The sequence below is a fragment of the Amblyraja radiata genome, chromosome 21 (assembly GCF_010909765.2).
Source record: "Amblyraja radiata isolate CabotCenter1 chromosome 21, sAmbRad1.1.pri, whole genome shotgun sequence".
Lineage (NCBI taxonomy): Eukaryota > Metazoa > Chordata > Chondrichthyes > Rajiformes > Rajidae > Amblyraja > Amblyraja radiata.
Genome location: NC_045976.1, coordinates 41,357,328 through 41,375,407, shown reverse-complemented (window position 1 = coordinate 41,375,407; position 18,080 = coordinate 41,357,328). Strand labels below are relative to the sequence as shown.

At 47.6% G+C, this 18,080-nt stretch overlaps 1 protein-coding gene across 4 annotated transcripts in view; it reads right to left on the bottom strand.

Moving 5' to 3' along the window:
- sfmbt2 (Scm like with four mbt domains 2) overlaps positions 1-18,080 on the bottom strand; it is a 100,875-nt gene that overhangs the window by 59,340 nt on the left and 23,455 nt on the right. For 3 of the 4 annotated variants that reach the window (XM_033040157.1, XM_033040156.1, XM_033040155.1), the window contains exons 3-4: positions 14,592-14,689; positions 11,266-11,506 (exon numbers count right to left, since the gene is read on the bottom strand). In XM_033040157.1, the coding sequence (XP_032896048.1) occupies positions 11,266-11,506; positions 14,592-14,689 (339 nt within the window). The remainder of the gene's footprint in view (positions 1-11,265; positions 11,507-14,591; positions 14,690-18,080) is intronic. The other variant, XM_033040158.1, reaches the window with a different exon arrangement.

The window sequence follows — 18,080 nt, the reverse complement described above, 5'->3', positions numbered from 1 at the left end:
CTAACGTTACGACAATATTCGTCCATGAAACGGGCGCAGAGAGGATTCACGAGGATGTTGCCGGCACTCGAGGGTGTGAGCTATAGGGAGAGGTTGGAGCAGGCGAGGACTTTATTCCTTGGAGCGCAGGAGGATGAGGGGTGATCTTATAGAGGTGTACAAAATCATGAGAGGAATAGATCAGGTAGACGCACAGAGTCTCTTGTCCAGAGTAGGGGAATCGAGGACCAGAGGACACAGGTTCAAAGTGAAGGGGAAAAGATTTATTAGGAGACTGAGGGGTAACTTTTTCACGCAAAGGGTGGTAGGTGTTTGGAACGAGCTGCCAGAGGAGGTAGTTGAGGCTGGGACTATTGTAACGTTTAAGAAACATTTAGACAGGTACATGGATAGGACAGGTGTGGAGGGATTTGGACCAAACGCAGGCAGGTGGGACTAGTGTAGATGGGACATGTTGGGCGGTGTGGGCAAGTTGGGCCGAAGGGCCTGTTTCCACGCTGTATCACTCTATAACTCGATGAAATACAAACTTCTCCATTTAAACATTCACTCTAGTATACAATATAGTCTCGACACGAAACGCCACCAAACTTTAGGAAGGACATTCTTGCTATTGAGGAAGTGCAGCGTAGGTTCACGAGGTTAATTCCCGGGATGGCGGGACTGTCATATGTTGATAGATTGGAGTGGCTGGGCTTGTATACTCTGGAATTTAGAAGGATGAGATGGAATCTTATTGAAACATATAAGATTAAGGATTTGGACACATCAGAGGCAGGAGACATGTTGCCGATGTTGGGGGAGTCCAGAACCAGGGGCCATAGTTTAAAAATAAGTGATAAGCCATTTATAACGGAGAAGAGGACATTTTTTTTCACACAGAGAGTTGTGAGTCTGTGGAATTCTCTGCCTCAGAGGGCGGTGGAGGCCGGTTCTCTGGATGCTTTCAAGAGAGAGCTAGATAGGGCTCTTAAAGATAGCAGTCAGGGGATAAGGGGAGAAGGCAGGAACGGGGTACTGATTGGGGATGATCAGCCATGATCACATTGAATGGCGGTGCTGGGTCGAAGGGCCAAATGGCCTACTCCTGCACCTATTGTCTATTGTCATTCCTTCTCTCCAGAGAAGCTCCCTGTCCCGCTGAGTTACTCCAGCTTCTTGTGTACATCTACAGTAAACGTGTAATGGTATGTCTAAAATGCAACAGCATAATCCTGCCAATATTTATTCTGCTTCACAAAATGCAAACAAAGTGACTGTATCAGCTCCTCACATACTGCATATTAGCTTCAGTGTTGACATTGGTACTTGTGTCAACTAGAATAATCATCTTAAACTTACAGAGGCAGTGAGTCACACATATTCGGCAAAAAAAAAAAAATTGTGATCAGGAATTGCAAATGGTAGTTTACAAAAAAAAGCCACAGAGTGCTGGAGTAACTCAGCGGGTCAGGCAGCATCTGTGGAGAACATGGATAGGTGACGTTTCACAGAGTGCTGGAGTAACTCAGCGGGTCAGGCAGCATCTGTGGAGAACATGGATAGGTGACGTTTCACAGAGTGCTGGAGTAACTCAGCGGGTCAGGCAGCATTTCTGGAGAAATGTCTGAAGAAGGGTCTCGACCCGAAACGTCACCCATTCCTTCTCTCCAGAGATGCTGCCTGCCCCGCTGAGTTACTCCAGCACTCTGTGTCTATCCTTGGTTTAAACCAGCATCCGCAGTTCTTTCCTACACATCTCAGAAGAATAATTTGGATAGGTGATGTTTCAGATCGGGACCCTTCTTCAGACACAAAACGTCACCTATCCATGTTCTCCACAGATGCTGCCTGACCCGCTGAGTTACTCCAGCACTCTGTGAAACGTCACCTATCCATGTTCTCCACAGATGCTGCCTGACCCGCTGAGTTACTCCAGCACTCTGTGAAACGTCACCTATCCATGTTCTCCACAGATGCTGCCTGGCCCGCTGAGTTACTCCAGCACTCTGTGAAACGTCACCTATCCATGTTCTCCACAGATGCTGCCTGACCCGCTGAGTTACTCCAGCACTTGGAGTCTTTTGTGAAACCTTTGTGGTAGTTAGCTGCTTTTTCTTCCAAGAAATTTTCACTTGATGCATCCACCTGCCTACACATTAGGGACAGACAACAATGCTGGAGAAACTCAGCGGGTGCAGCAGCATCTATGGAGCGAAGGAAATAGGCAACGTTTCGGGCCTATTTCCTTCGCTCCATAGATGCTGCTGCACCCGCTGAGTTTCTCCAGCATTTTTGTGTATCTTCGATTTTCCAGCATCTGCAGTTCCTTCTTATACACATTCGGGACATTTTAGTTTTAAACAGAGCCAATTAAGCTACAAAGCCGCACGTCTTTGGGATATGGGTAGGAACTGGAGCACCCGGAGGAAGCCCACACGGTCGCAGGGAGAACGTGCAAACTCCACGCAGACAACACCCGAGGTCAGTATCGAGCCCGGGTTCCTGTTGCCGATATGCAGCAGCACTACCAGCTGTGCCACAGTGCCGCCCAGCACCCCACCTTCTACAACCAATGCAGGCTACTCATTATCACCGAGACCATAGCCAACAATGGACCATTGTGGGCTCCACCTTTCTCTTGATCATCGTTACTTTTTTTTGCCTATCTTTCATTAATTTGTTCTACATCACCGCCTATATCTCTCGTTTCCCTCTCCCCTGCCTATCAGTCCGAAGAAAGGTCTCGACCCGAGACGTCACCCATTCCTTCTCTCTGGAGATGCTGTTTGACCCTCTAGGTTACTCCAGCACTTTGTATCTATCTTCGGTTTAAACCAGCATCTTCAGTTCCTTATCAGTCTGAAGAAGGGTGTCGGCCTGAAACATCACCCATTCAGTAGACAATAGGTGCAGGAGTAGGCCATTCAGCCCTTCGAGCCAGCACCGCCATTCAATGTGATCATGGCTGATCATCCCCAATCAGTACCCCGTTCCTGCCTTCTCCCCATATCCCCTGACTCCGCCATCTTTAAGAGCCCTATCTAGCTCTCTCTTGAAAGTATCCAGAGAACTCTTTCCTTCTCTCTCCAGAGACGCTGCCTGTTCCGCTGAGTTACTCCAGCATTTTGTGTCTATCTTTAACTAAAACAATTGGCACATTGCCCAGTTTGCAATCAACCAGCAAAGGACTTTTACTCTGAGATCTCTGGAATCATTTCTGGGGTCCCTCTACTTTAAGTACCCCAAATATAGCGCAGGAGGATGAGGGGTGATCTTATAGAGGTGTACAAAATGATGAGGAGAGTAGATCGAGTAGATGCGCAGGGTCTCTTGCCCAGAGTAGGGGAATCGAGGAGCAGGGGACATATGTTTAGGATGAGGGCGGAAAGATTTAATAGGAATCTGAGGGGGTCAGAGGGTGGTAGGCGAATGGAACGAGCTGCTGGAGGAGGCCTGTTTCCGCGCTGTATCTCTAAAAAGTAAAACTAAAAACAGTTAGGCGGGTACATGGATAGGACAGGTTTGGAGGGATATGGGCCAAATGCAAGCAGGTGGGACTAGTGTGGATGGGACATGTTGGCTGGTGTGGGCAAGGTGGGCCGAAGGGCCTGTTTCCACGCTGTATCACTCTATGACAAGGAACATTGGATTGAACACCGACTTAAATGGAGGCCAACACATGGTCTCATTCACCAACAAGGTTCATCGTTACAGAACAGCAGGGAAAAACAAGTACCTTTAAGTACAAAATCTAACAAAATTAGGATTCCTAGATTCTGACATCGCATCGGAGACCAGAAACATGCACAGAGTACAGAGGAACATTTAACTTCAAAGCAGCGGTTAAAAAATGGTGAAGAACAGGGACACTTGAGACAGAGCCCCAGCACTTCAAAGCATTGTTTGACTCGCACGCACGCACGCACGCACGGACGCACACACGCACGCACGCACGCACGGATTTTCCACTTGGTGTGATGTGGCGAGATAAAGAGAAAATATCTTGAAAGAGAAAGCAGCCAACATCTACAGAAGTGCAACTCATTTCCTTTGTAGGCCGATCGGGAGGCAAATCTCTTGGGTGCATCGGGAATTAACATTTCTTTCGTCAGAGGGTGGGGAATCTTAGTTTAGTTTAGAGATACAGCGCAGAAACAGGCCCTTCGGCCCACCGGGTCTGCACAGACCAGCGAGAGAGAGAGAGAGACACACTCGCACACACGCACGCACACATTTACAATTTAACCAAGTCAGTTAACGTACAAACCTGCACGTCTTTGGGGTGTGGGAGGAAACCGAAGATCTCGGAGTAAACCCGCGCAGGTCACGGGGAGAACGTACAAACTCCTGTGTAGACAGTCAGGATCGAACCCGGGACTCTGGCGCTGTGAGGCAGTACCTCTATTGTCGCGCCACCTTAAAAATATCGGCGCGGACTCGATGGGCCGAATGGATGTTTCAGCGCTGTATCTCTTAACTAAACTAAACTTGTGAACTGGTCTTGATTAGAACGGGTGTCAATGGGTTATGGGGAGAAGGCAGAAAAATGGGGTTGGGATAGGCGGAGGGCAGCCGTGATCGAATGTCGGAGTAGATCCGACGGGCCGAATGGCCTAAATCTACTCCGGTAACATTTCTAACTTGTAAAACGAACCAATTTGCCCACATTCTGACTCAATACAAAGGCTAAGTACCGAGGTCAAATCTTGTAAATGGCAGTCACTGTGATAGACAGTATTAATAACATCCGATAACTTCACTCCTCCAATTGTAAAGATGCTGTGGTAATTAAACTAATTATCATCCGATTACCACTTCAAGGAACAGATATTCAGAAGTAATAATATGCAGATTTGGCATTCTTAATTAATTCAAATATGCAATATTGTTGGGTACATCAACATTCATTATTCACTCCTAAGTGCCCTTAAGAGGCCCCATCGCACTCGAAACCTCTGCCTTGTTGATGATTGAACGGCAGTGGAAAAATCCGATGCTGATTCACTCATGTCTGAAGAAGGGTCTCGACCCGAGACGTCACCTGTTTCCCTCTCTCCATAGATGATGCCTGACCCGCATAGTTACTCCAGCGGGCAAGACACAAAACGCTGGAGTAACTCGGTGGGACGGGCAGCGTCTCTGGAGAGATGGAATGGGTGACGTTTCGGGGTCGAGACCCTTCTTCAGACTGAGAGTCAGGGGAGAGGGGAATGAGGGAGTTACAGACGGTGATGTGGAGAGGGAGATAGAAGAACTGAACGAAAGATGGGCAACAGAAAGAAACGATGATGAAGGAGACGGGCCATTGTTAGCTGTGGGCTAGGTGAAAATGAGTTACAGACAAAGAGACTCAACAAGTCGACTTTGAAGCTGGCACTACTTGGGTGGGGGAGGGATGGAGAGGGAGGGAAAGCAAGGGTTACTTGAAGTTAGACAATAGACAATAGACAATAGGTGCAGGAGGAGGCCATTTGGCCCTTCGAGCCAGCACCGCCATTTGATGTGATCATGGCTGATCATCCCCAATCAGTACCCCATTCCTGCCTTCACCCCATACCCCCCGACTCCAATATTTTTAAGAGCCCTATCTAGCTCTCTCTTGAAAGAGAAATCAATATTCACGTGCTTGATCAATGGTGTTTTATCATTAATGTTTTATTATTAATAATGTTTCGTTTTTTCTCAGTCATTCGTAGCTGTCACTGTATGTCATGTTGTTACTTGTGGGCGGAGCACCAAGGCAAATTCCTTGTATGTGAATACTTGGCCAATAAACTTACTTACTTACTTACATCCACTGCACTTTGTCTATCTCCGGTTTAAAGCAGCATCTGCAGTTCCTCCCCACACACGCGAGGTTACGATGCTTGGCTTGCTTTTGCGACAACTGTATCTTCACTATTGATCTACAGAGATCACCCCCCCCAACATGTGGATGATGGGGTGGGGGGGGGGGGGGGGGAACTCGCTGGCAAACGCTCTCTTTCTTCATATTAATGTTATTCAATCTTTACCGCGCACTAAAAAATACTCGAATTGTCAAAGTGTAAACATAAAAAAAATTTAGTTTAGAGATACAGCGCGGAAACAGGCCCTTCGGCCCACCGAGTCCGTGCCCCCCCCACACTAACACTATCCTGCACACACCAGGGACAATTGACACTTTTACCAAAACCAAGTTACCAACAAACCTGTTCGTCTTTGGAGTTTGGGAGGAAACCAGTCAGAACATTTTTCATGCATCTAGCCTGTCCAATCCCTTTATGTGTTTCTATAAGATCCCCTCTCATCTTTCTAAATTCCAGTGAATATATAATTCTGGTTTCCCCATAACGAGTAATATAACGATGTTGATTAATATTGAAAAAAAACAAAGCCTGCCTGTGCATTTAATCTACAGATTAACTCGTATCAGCTCAGGGATATCTTTCCATTTGACTGATATTATATTTTAAAACGCGTTATTGAGTTGAGCGACTGGGTTACATCAGGTCAACAGTCTAATTATAATTCCAAAGTGTGTAAAGGGGCGGTGAAATTAATTTCACTTGCCTCACAGCAGCAGAGACCCGGGTTCGATCCTGAGCTCAGGTGGTCTGTGTCTGTGTGCGCGTGTGCGTGTGTCTGTGTGGAGTTCGCACGTTCTCCCCGAGATCTCGTGCGATTCGTCACGCACCCTCACAAAAAGACGTGCGGGTTTGTCGGTCAATTGTACATTTTAAATGCATCGTTATCTTTCTCTGCAAATTGCCCCTTAGTAGTGCGTAGGGAGTGGGTGGGAAAGTGCGGTGACCCAGAACTAGTGTAGAACGGGTGATCGATGCTAGTCACGGGCCCACGTGGGCTGAAGGGCCTGCTTCTGCGCAGCAGCTCCAAACTGAACTAAACAAGAACGCAATTTCGTGGTCTCAGCTAAATAGTTCTCAGAGTCGACAATGATTACAAGTATTTCACCTTGTCCCATTGTGTGGCAGAGCGGCACGGTGGTAGAGTCGCTGTCTCACAGCGGCAGACAACGCCGGTTCAATCCCGACTACGGGTGCTGTCTGAAACGTCGCCTATTCCTTCGCTCCATAGATGCTCTCCAGGTCTCGACCCAAAACGTCACCTATTCCTTCGCTCCATAGATGCTCTCCAGGTCTCGACCCGAAACGTCACCTATTCCTTCGCTCAATAGATGCTGCCTCACCCGCTGAGTTTCTCCAGCATTTTTGTCCACCTCAGACTATCCTTGATTGGACTTTGCTGGCTTTACCTTGCACTAAACATTATTCTCTTATCATGCAAAAGGCTCGATTGTAATCAATGTATTGTCTTTCTGCTGACTGGATAGCACACAACAAAAGCTTTTCACTCTAACTTGGTACACGTGACAGTAAACTAAACTAAACTGAACTGTCTGTATGGAGTTTGCACGTTCTTCCTGTGACCTGCGCGGGTTTTCTCTATCTGCAGTTTCCTCCCACATTCCAAAGACGTACAGGTTTGTCGGGTAATTGGCTTTGACAATATTGTAAATCATCCCTAGTGTGCGGGGATCGCTGGTCGGCGCGGACTCGGTGGGCCGAAGGGCCTGTTTCCACGCTGTATCTCTAAACTAAACCAAATCGACAGCAAGCACGTTTGTCATTAAAAAGTTACAAGGACAATAGTATTTGCAGTGTTTCATACTTGGTATTGCCACTTTCATTATCAATTCAGACACCTATCACCCTGTGTCAGACACCTAACACAGGTTGGCACGGTGGCGCAGCGGTAGAGTTGCTGCCTTACATCGCCAGAGACCCAGGGTCCCAGGTTCGATCCTGACTATGGGTGCTGCCTGTATGGATTTTGTACGGTCTCCCCGTGACCACGTGGGTTTTCTCCGGGTGCTCCGGTTTCCTCCCACATTCCAAAGACGTACAGGTTTTTTTAAGTTAATTATTTTTGGTGTAAAAAAATGTAAATTGGCCCTAATGTGTGTTTAGGATAGTGTTCATGTGCGGGGAATGCTGGTCGGCGTGGACTCGGTGGGCCGAAGGGCCTGTTTCAGCGCTGAATGTCTAAATCTGTCAAAGCTGCCACAGCCAGACACAAAAACTGCTTTTTTCCCACGAGTAGTTGCTCTACTCAATAACCAAAAATCTGTAGCCTCCCTTTGATCTGGTATTTTATTTAATTCACATGTTTAATCGATAATGTTTTATTATTAATGTTTAATGTTTTATGTGTCATTCCTAACTGTCACTGTATGTCATGTTGTCACTTGCGGGCAGAGCACCAAGGCAAATTCCTTGTATGTGAATACTTGGCCAATAAACTTATTCATTCATTCATTCGAGCAAATTCACCTGCATAATTCTTTTTCCTCACATATCTGATACTTTTTAACCTTTATATTAAGCATTTCCTTACAGGATTTCATATCCCAAACTGTATAAGATTAAAGCAAGCTCTAATTAGGAACTGAATACGGCCATCTTGAGGGGTGATCTTACAGGGGTGTACAAAATCATGAGAGGAATAGATCGGGTAGGCACACAGTCTCTTGGCCAGAGAAGGGGGTTCGAGAACCAGAAGACATATGTTGAAGGTGAGAGGGGGAATGATTGAACGGGAATCTGAGGGGTAACTTTTTCCACACAGAGGGTGGTGGGTGTATGGAACGAGCTGCTAGAGGAGGTACATGAGGCAGGGACTATCGCAATGTCTAAGAAACATTTAGACAGGTACGTGGATAGGACAGGTTTGGAGGGACATGGGCCAAACACAGGCAGGTGGGACTAGAGTAGTTGCATGTTGGCTGGTGTGGGCAAGTTGGGCCGAAGGGCCTGTTTCCACGCTGTATCACTTGATGACGGTCTTTCTGAAGCACACTACATATCATACACAGCAAAGGATTGTTATTTGACATTTTCCATAAAATGCTTGAGTGTTCTGTTGAATACAAGTTCCCCATCATCTCACTGAACAGTTCATTTAAAGCACCACAAATTATATCATCCGCCAATTACTGATCAAAACAAAGTTATGGGAAATGGAAAGAGGATCTTGTGGCTTTATTCAATACTTCACCATAATTAGCATCTTTGGAGAACAGTTTTCTCAAAATTCAGTGCAAGGCCTTTATTTACTTCACTAGCCTCCATTAGTTTGTCTGGGGTTATGGGGAGAAGGCAGGAGAATGGGGTTATGAGGGAGAGATAGATCAGCCATGATTGAAAGGCAGAGTAGACTTGCTGGGCCGAATGGCCTAAATCTGCTCCTATAACTTATGATAGTCAAAGTCCAGAAGAAACACAAAATTAATCACTGAGGAACCACAGCCAAGTACATATACGCGCACAGCGGTAGTTGCTGCCTCACAGCGCCAGAGACCCGGGTTCGATCCCGACTACGGGCGCTGTCTGTACGGAGTTTGTACATTCTCCCCGTGACCTGCGTGGGTTTTCCCCAGGTGCTCCGGTTTCCTCCCACACTCCAATGACATATAGGTTTGTAGGTTGAAGGTAGACACAAAATGCTGGGTTAACTCAGCGGGTGAGGCAGCATCTCTGGAGAGAAGGAATGGGCGACGTTTCGGGTCGAGACCCTTCTTCAGATTTGTAGGTTCATTGGCTTGGCATAAATATAAATTGTCCCTAGTGTATAGGGTGGTGCAAGTGTGCGGGGATCGCTGGTCGGTGCGGACTCGGTGGACTGAAGGGCCTGTTTCCACGCTGTATTTCCAAAGAAAACTAAACATACAGTTTGTTTTCATCATGGCAGTTGTGTCTTGGATCTTTATTGATCAACAGCAATGGATTAAAACGGTTCGGTTATGGAGTTTGGAATAGGAAACCCAGAAATGTGGACCTTCCTCGCACTTAGAGACAGACACACAGAGACACACACGCATTGAATTGTTCATAAAGTTCAGGAACACACAATAAAAGCCACCAGGCATATTAAACCAGGAACCTTTCCCCTTCCTTGCCACTCCCTCTTCTCCACTCTCCCATCGGGCAAGAGGTACAGAAGTGTGAAAACGCACACCTCCAGATTCAGGGACAGTTTCTTCCCAGCTGTTATCAGGCAACTGAACCATCCTACCACCAACTAGAGAGCGGTCCTGAACTACTATCTACCTCACTGGAGACCCTCGGACTATCCTTGATCGGTCTGTGCTGGCTTTACCTTGCCCTAAACGTTATTCCCTTATCATGTATCTGTACACTGTGGACGGCTCGCTTGTAATCACGTATTGTCTTTCCGCTGACTGGATAGCACGCAACAAAAGCTTTTCATTGTACCTCGGTACACGTGACAATACACTAAACGGAACTGAATCCAAGTCGGCAACTCACTTATTCCGACCCACTGCCTCCTGTGGAGGGATGGCTACAGGGGCTTTGTACTTTGTTGGTGAAGCCCAGGTATGGGTAGAGCTTGGAGCCCGTGTCTGAACAAACTCAAAGTCTTTAAGTTTAGTTTAGAGATATAGCACGGAAACAGGCCCTTCGGCCCACCGAGTCCGCACCGCCCAGCAACCCCCGTACACTAGCACAATCCTACACACCCTCAGGGCAATTGACACTTACACCAAGCCAATTAACCTACAAACCTGTACGTCTTTGGAGTGTGGGAGGAAACCGAAGATCGCGGAGAAAACCCACGCAGGTCACGGGGAGAACGTGCAGATTCCGTACAGACAGCGCCCGTAGTCGGGATCGAACCCGGGTCACTGGCGCCGTGAGGCAGCAACTCTACCGCTTAATCACTTCCCCGCCCCATCTCCCCGAGTTCTCACGGATAATTCCCCAACCCCGCCCATTTTTAAAATTCCCCTCAATATTTTCCCCCGCCGTGTTCTTCCCAACGGCGCTGGTTTTGACGTCGGAAAAACCGACGAAGGAATTTCCAAACTTTCCTCCAAGTTTCCCAGAAATCAGGCTTGGGCGTTTAATTTTTTTTTTTTTTTTTAAATTTTTAAATTTTTAATCTTTAATTTTTAACTTGACTTGACTTGACTCTCTGAATAGCCGCACAAGAGTTCCTATGTGTGTAAGCACAAATGGCAAATAAAGTTTTTGACCTTTTGACCTTTGACGGTGGCGCAGCTGTAGAGTCGCTGCCTCACAGCGCCGGGGACCCGGGTACGAACCCGACTGCGGGCGCACGTCTGCACGGAGTTTGCACGTTCTCCCCGTGAGTTTTGCCCGGGCGACCCGGTTTCCTCCCACACTCCGGAGACGTGCGGGTTTGTAGGTTTGACCAAACTATGAATCTCCGCCAGTCGACAAACGACACATGAATCGTTACCTTCCGGAGGTTTGAGTTCCTTCTCATTCTGCGAGCACCAGCCGACGGGGTGTAGGTCGGCCGTCATGACACAGCACCAGAAATCCGCGCGCCGATCGTCCCCGTAACCACTGTATCGCAGCAGGAGTAGCTGGCCGCAGGTGGTGATGATAGTGGCCACCCAGTATGTGTCGGGGTGAGTCTTATTCCCCACTTCCAGCTTCATCCCCGGCTGGAAACTACTCTGGAGACTGATTTCAACCTACAAGCAAGAGAAAAGATCAGTTTAATTCAGTTTCGAAATAGGTTAGAAAAACAAATTTTGCGAAGGTTGACTTCTCTAACTTCAGATAGCCCTCACCATCCCCTTCCCCTTCCCAGTTCTCTCACCAGTCTTACTGTCTCAGACTCCAAATCCAGCACATCCATCCTCAGATATGGAAGTGTGGATAGGTGATGTTTCAATCGGGACCCAATCCGAAACGCCACCTATCCATGTTCTCCACAGATGCTGCCTGACCCGCTGAGTTACTCCAGCACTCTGTGAAACGTCACCTATCCATGTTCTCCACAGATGCTGCCTGGCCCGCGGAGTTATGGTGCAGCAGCATCTATGGAGCGAAGGAAATAGGCAACGTTTCGGGCCGAAACCCTTCTGGAAATAGGCAAAGTTTCGGGCCGAAACCCGGAAGGGTTTCGACCCGAAACGTTGCCTATTTCCTTAGCTCCATAGATGCTGCTGCACCCGCTGAGTTACTCCAGCACTCTGTGAAACGTCACCTATCCATGTTCTCCACAGATGCTGCCTGACCCGCTGAGTTACTCCAGCACTCTGTGAAACGTCACCTATCCATGTTCTCCACAGATGCTACCTGACCCGCTGAGTTACTCCAGCACTCTGTGAAACGTCACCTATCCATGTTCTCCACAGATGCTGCCTGACCCGCTGAGTTACTCCAGCACTCTGTGAAACGTCACCTATCCATGTTCTCCACAGATGCTGCCTGACCCGCTGAGTTACTCCAGCACTCTGTGAAACGTCACCTATCCATGTTCTCCACAGATGCTGCCTGACCCGCTGAGTTACTCCAGCACTCTGTGAAACGTCACCTATCCATGTTCTCCACAGATGCTGCCTGACCCGCTGAGTTACTCCAGCACTCTGTGAAACGTCACCTATCCATGTTCTCCACAGATGCTGCCTGACCCGCTGAGTTACTCCAGCACTCTGTGTCTTTCATTAAATTTTTGTTGTTCATCTGAAAACTATACTAAAATAGTTTAATCCAGTTCAAAAAAAAAAGTGTAACTAAGTGGGTCTATTAAATCACCAGTCACTTAGCATTGCCTAATACTTGACCCACCCACCTTAAGTAATAGTCTACAATGTGAGGATTATTTATTTTCAACCACATGCTACAGGATGTAGAACAGTAATGACTTAATCGCGGCTAAATAAAGAATGAATTATAACATACTTAATAATCCAGAGTGATTATAGGTTCAATCAACCTTATTTACTATGACATGATCAAAGATTAATGTAAACCCTCCATTTAAACAACCTGCATGCTAATACTATTGCTCAGTAATGGTTTGTGAGTCCTGTACTTAAAGGCACTCCCCCACCTTCAAGGCAGAGTCTTGCATCAGCCTTGCGATTTATTATCGCAAGGCTGATATTAACGACAGATGGCACAATGGGCTAAGTGTTCGGCTGGCAACCGGAAGTAGCTGGTTCGAATCCCGCTTGGAGTGCATACTGTCGTTGAGTCCTTGGGCAAGACACTTCACCCACCTTTGCCTGTGTGTGTGGATGTAATTATGTGAAGCACTTTGGGGTCAATGCAAGTTGACTAAAAATGTGCTATATAAATAAAAAGAAAAAAATTATATCAGAACAATTTAACGGAGTGATCTGCTGTCCTCCTGATACACACGTGCTGCATTTAGCTAGCGACACTGGAGGTGATCTGAAAACCTGCGGTGGTGGAGTTGCTGCCTCGCAGCCGCCAGAGACACGGGCGCGTTCCCGACCACGGGTGAATGAATGAATAAGTTTATTGGCCAAGTATTCACATACAAGGAATTTGCCTTGGTGCCCCGCCCGCAAGTGACAACGTGACAGACAGTGACAGTTAGGAGTGACACATGAAACATTAAACATTAATAATAAAACATTATCGATTAAACACGTGAATTAAATAAAATACCAGAGCTAAAGGAGGCTGCAGATTTTTGGTTGTTGAGTAGAGCTACTACTCAGCTGTTTGTACGGAGTTTGTACGTTCTCCCCGTGACCTGCGTGGGTTTTCTCTGAGATCTTCGGTTTCCCCCCACGCCCCAAAGACGTGCAGGTTTGTAGGTCATAGAAACATAGAAAATAGGTGCAGGAGTAGGCCATTCGGCCCTTCGAGCCTGCACCGCCATTCAATATGATCATGGCTGATCATCCAACTCAGTATCCTGTACCTGCGTTCTCTCCATACCCCCTGATCCCTCTAGCCACAAGGGCCACATCTAATTCCCTCTTAACTGGCCTCAACTACATTCTGTGGCAGAGAATTCCAGAGATTCACCACTCTCTGTGTGAAAAATGTTTTTCTCATCTCGGTCCTAAAAGATTTCCCCTTTATCCTTAAACTGTGACCCCCTGTTCTGGACTTCCCCAACATCGGGAACAATCTTCCTGCATCTAGCCTGTCCAATCCCTTAAGAATTTTGTAAGTTTCTATAAGATCCCCCCTCAATCTCCTAAATTCTAGCGAGTACAAGCCGAGTCTATCCAGTCTTTCTTCATAAGAAAGTCCTGACATCCCAGGAATCAGTCTGGTGAACCTTCTCTGCACTCCCTCTATGGCAATAATGTCCTTCCTCAGATTGGCTACTGTAATTTGGCCACAGACAGTCGGATAAAACTGGTGTACGGGGATAACCTGGATGTGATGGATCGAATGGCCTGTTTCCAAGTGTAACACTATCACACAAACCAACTTTCCATTGACTCCATCTACACCTCACGCTGCCTCGGCAAGGCCAGCAGCATCATCAAGGACCAGTCTCACCCGGTCACTCCCTCTTCTCCCCTCTCCCATCGACCCGTGGGTTTTCTCCGAGATCTTCGGTTTCATCCCACACTCCAAAGACGTGCATGGTTTGTAGGCTAATTGGCCTGGTACGAATGCAAATTGTCCCTGGCGTGTGTATGATAGTGCAAGTGTGCGGGGATCGCTGGTCGGTGAGGACTGGGTGGGCTGAATGGCCTGCTTCCGTGCTGTATCTCTCAAAAACTAAAAGCTAAAATACTGGACGTTCATATCATTTTGTAGAAGAAGGCACATACGTACGTGTTTAAATGAATTGTGCGGAGCAGGACTGGCACCCGTTTCTTCGAGATATTCATCCCAATTGAAGTCTGGGTCCTCAGCCCCTGACTCTGCACCTGCTGAAAAAGGTGAGGAAAGACACTGAATATCGGTATTTATCCTACAAAACGGATAAGCATACATAGTTATACTTTTCTATCCCAGCGGCATGCCTGAAACCCACAGGCCCTTTAGCTGTACTTTAACAGCCGCTCAGCTGCCAGAGCTTGGTTTTAGTACAGCCTGGAAACAGGCCCTTCGGCCCACCGAGTCCACACCGACCAACGAGCCAAACACACCAGCTTTATTCTGCAGACAATGGCGGTGTTGGCTTGAAGGGCCGAAGGGCCTGTTACCGCGTTGTATCTCTAAACTAGACTCATGTGAATGGGTGATCAGTGGTCGGCAGGGAATGTATCCAACCTTTAGCGAATCTTATGTCAATCAACGGTTGGACTTGTTCCAAAGTTTATAGATCGACACCTGGCAATAATCAAGGACCACGTACGAAGGCCAGTGATAGAAATAATAATAATAATGGATGGGATTTATATAGCGCCTTTCTAATACTCAAGGCGCTTTACATCGCATTATTCATTCACTCCTCAGTCACACTCGGTGGCGGTGAGCTACTTCTGTAGCCACAGCTGCCCTGGGGCAGACTGACGGAAGCGTGGCTGCCAATCTGCGCCTACGGCCCCTCCGACCACCACCAATCACTCACACACATTCACACACAGGCAAAGGTGGGTGAAGTGTCTTGCCCAAGGACACAACGACAGTATGCACTCCAAGCGGGATTCGAACCGGCTACCTTCCGGTTGCCAGCCGAACACTTAGCCCATTGTGAAATGCACAAATGATACCAACAAGGTGAGTGGGGCAAAGATTAAAAAAGTATGCAGGACAAGCTTTGTTTTAAAACACAGAGGTTGGTGAGTACCTGGAACTCTGGAGCGCTGCCAGGGGTGGTGATGGAAGCAGATATGAAAGTGGTATTTAGTAGACTTTTGGATAGGCGCGTGGATATGCAAGGAATGGCAGAATATGGATTATGTGTAGGAAAGAACTGCAGATGCTGGTTTAAATCGAAGGTAGACACAAACTACTGGAGTAACTCAGTGGGACAGGCAGCATCTCTGGAGAGAAGGAATGGGTGACATTTCGGGTCGAGACCCTTCTTCAGACTAAAACATAGAAAATAGGTGCAGGAGGAGGCCATTTGGCCCTCCGAGCCAGCACCGCCATTCATTGTGATCATGGCTGATCATCCACAATCAGTGCCCCGTGCCTGCCTTCTCCCCATATCCTTTGATTCCATTAGCCCCTAGAGCTCTATCTAACTATCTTTTAAATTGATCCCGTGAATTGGCCTCCACTGCCCTCTGTGGTAGAGAATTCCACAAATTCACAACTCTCTGGGTGAAAATGTTTTTTCTCATCTCAGTTTTAAATGGACTCCCCTTTATTCTTAGACTGTGGCCCCTGGTTCTGGACTCCCCCAACATTGGGAAATTTTCTATAAGATCTCCTCTCATCCTTCTAAATTCCAGTGACTACAAACCCAGCCTTTCCAAAATACTTACTCGTATGACAATCCCGCCATCTCGGGGATTAACCCCGTGAACCTACGCTGCACTGCCTCAATAGCAAGGATGACTGATGTCGGGAGAGTGGGCGGGACAGAGATAAAAGGTAGTCGGAGACAGTTAAGGGCCTGTCCCACTTTGCCGTCATTCGCGCCATATGTAAAATAGGTCGACGCGTCGTTACGCGCGACGTCGCGCGCAAATCACGCGTCATCATGCCGTCTGGTGCGCGTGACATCATTAGAATACCGTGCGGCTCGCGGCGACGCATGGTTACGCACGGTGACGTAACCATGCGTGACCATGCGATACACGTGAGACGTCGGGCCGCCAGCGCGCGACACGAAATCCTCGTGTGCCACATGCGTGATCGCGCGCAACTCCTCCACGCCTCTCCATGCGCCCGTCCCACGCTACACATGCGTCACAACGCGTAGACCACATTTTTGGAGGTCGCGTAAATGGCGCGCAAATGACGGCCAAGTGGGACAGGCCCTTAAGACTGGTGGGAGAACTGGGAAGGGGAGGGGGATGGAGAGAGAGGGAAAGCAAGGGCTACTTGAAATTAGAGAAGTCAATGTTCATACTGCTGGGGTGTAAGGTGCCCCAAGCAAAATATGAGGATATGAATGATATGCAGAGCAAGAGTTTGTCTAGGGGTCATCTTCAGCACAGATATTGTGGGGCACTGGGCCTGTTCTTGTGCTGTACTTTTATATGTTAACTGTAAACCCATTGTCTGAAAAAACCTGCAAACAAAAGTAAGCTTTTCATAAGTTCCAGGCGCAGAATTAGGCCATTCGGCCCATCAAGTCTAGTCCGCCATTCAATCATGGCTGGTCTATCTTTCACAATCACACCCCATTCTCCTGCCTTCTCCCCATAACCCCTTTTACCTCGTAGACGATAGACACAAAGCGCTGGAGTAACTCAGCGGGACAGGCAGGATCTCAGCAGAAAAGGTGCAGGTGACGTTTCGGGCCGAGACCCTTCATCAGACTGTGATCAGAGTGTGAAGAAGGGTCTCGAGCCGAAACGTCAGCTATTGCTTCTCCCCAGAGACGTAGCCTGACCCGCTGACTTACTCCAGCACTTAGAAACATAGAAACATAGAAATTAGGTGCAGGAGTAGGCCATTCGGCCCTTCGAGCCTGCACCGCCATTCAATATGATCATGGCTGATCATCCAACTCAGTATCCCGTACCTGCCTTCTCTCCATACCCTCTGATCCCTTTAGCCACAAGGGCCACATCTAACTCCCTCTTAAATATAGCCAATGAACTGGCCTCGACTACCCTCTGTGGCAGAGAGTTCCAGAGATTCACCACTCTCTGTGTGAAAACATTTCTTCTCATCTCGGTTTTAAAGGATTTCCCCCTTATCCTTAAGCTGTGACCCCTTGTCCTGGACTTCCCCAACATCGGGAGCAATCTTCCTCCATCTAGCCTGTCCAACCCCTTAAGAATTTTGTAAGTTTCTATAAGATCCCCTCTCAATCTCCTAAATTCTAGAGAGTATAAACCAAGTCTATCCAGTCTTTCTTCATAAGACAGTCCTGACATCCCAGGAATCAGTCTGGTGAACCTTCTCTGCACTCCCTCTATGGCAATAATGTCCTTCCTCAGATTTGGAGACCAAAACTGTACGCAATACTCCAGGTGTGGTCTCACCAAGACCCTGTACAACTGCAGCAGAACCTCCCTGCTCCTATACTCAAATCCTTTTGCTATGAAAGCTAACATACCATTCGCTTTCTTCACTGCCTGCTGCACCTGCATGCCTACTTTCAATGACTGGTGTACCATGACACCCAGGTCTCGCTGCATCTCCCCTTTTCCTAATCGGCCACCATTTAGATAATAGTCTGCTTTCCTGTTTTTG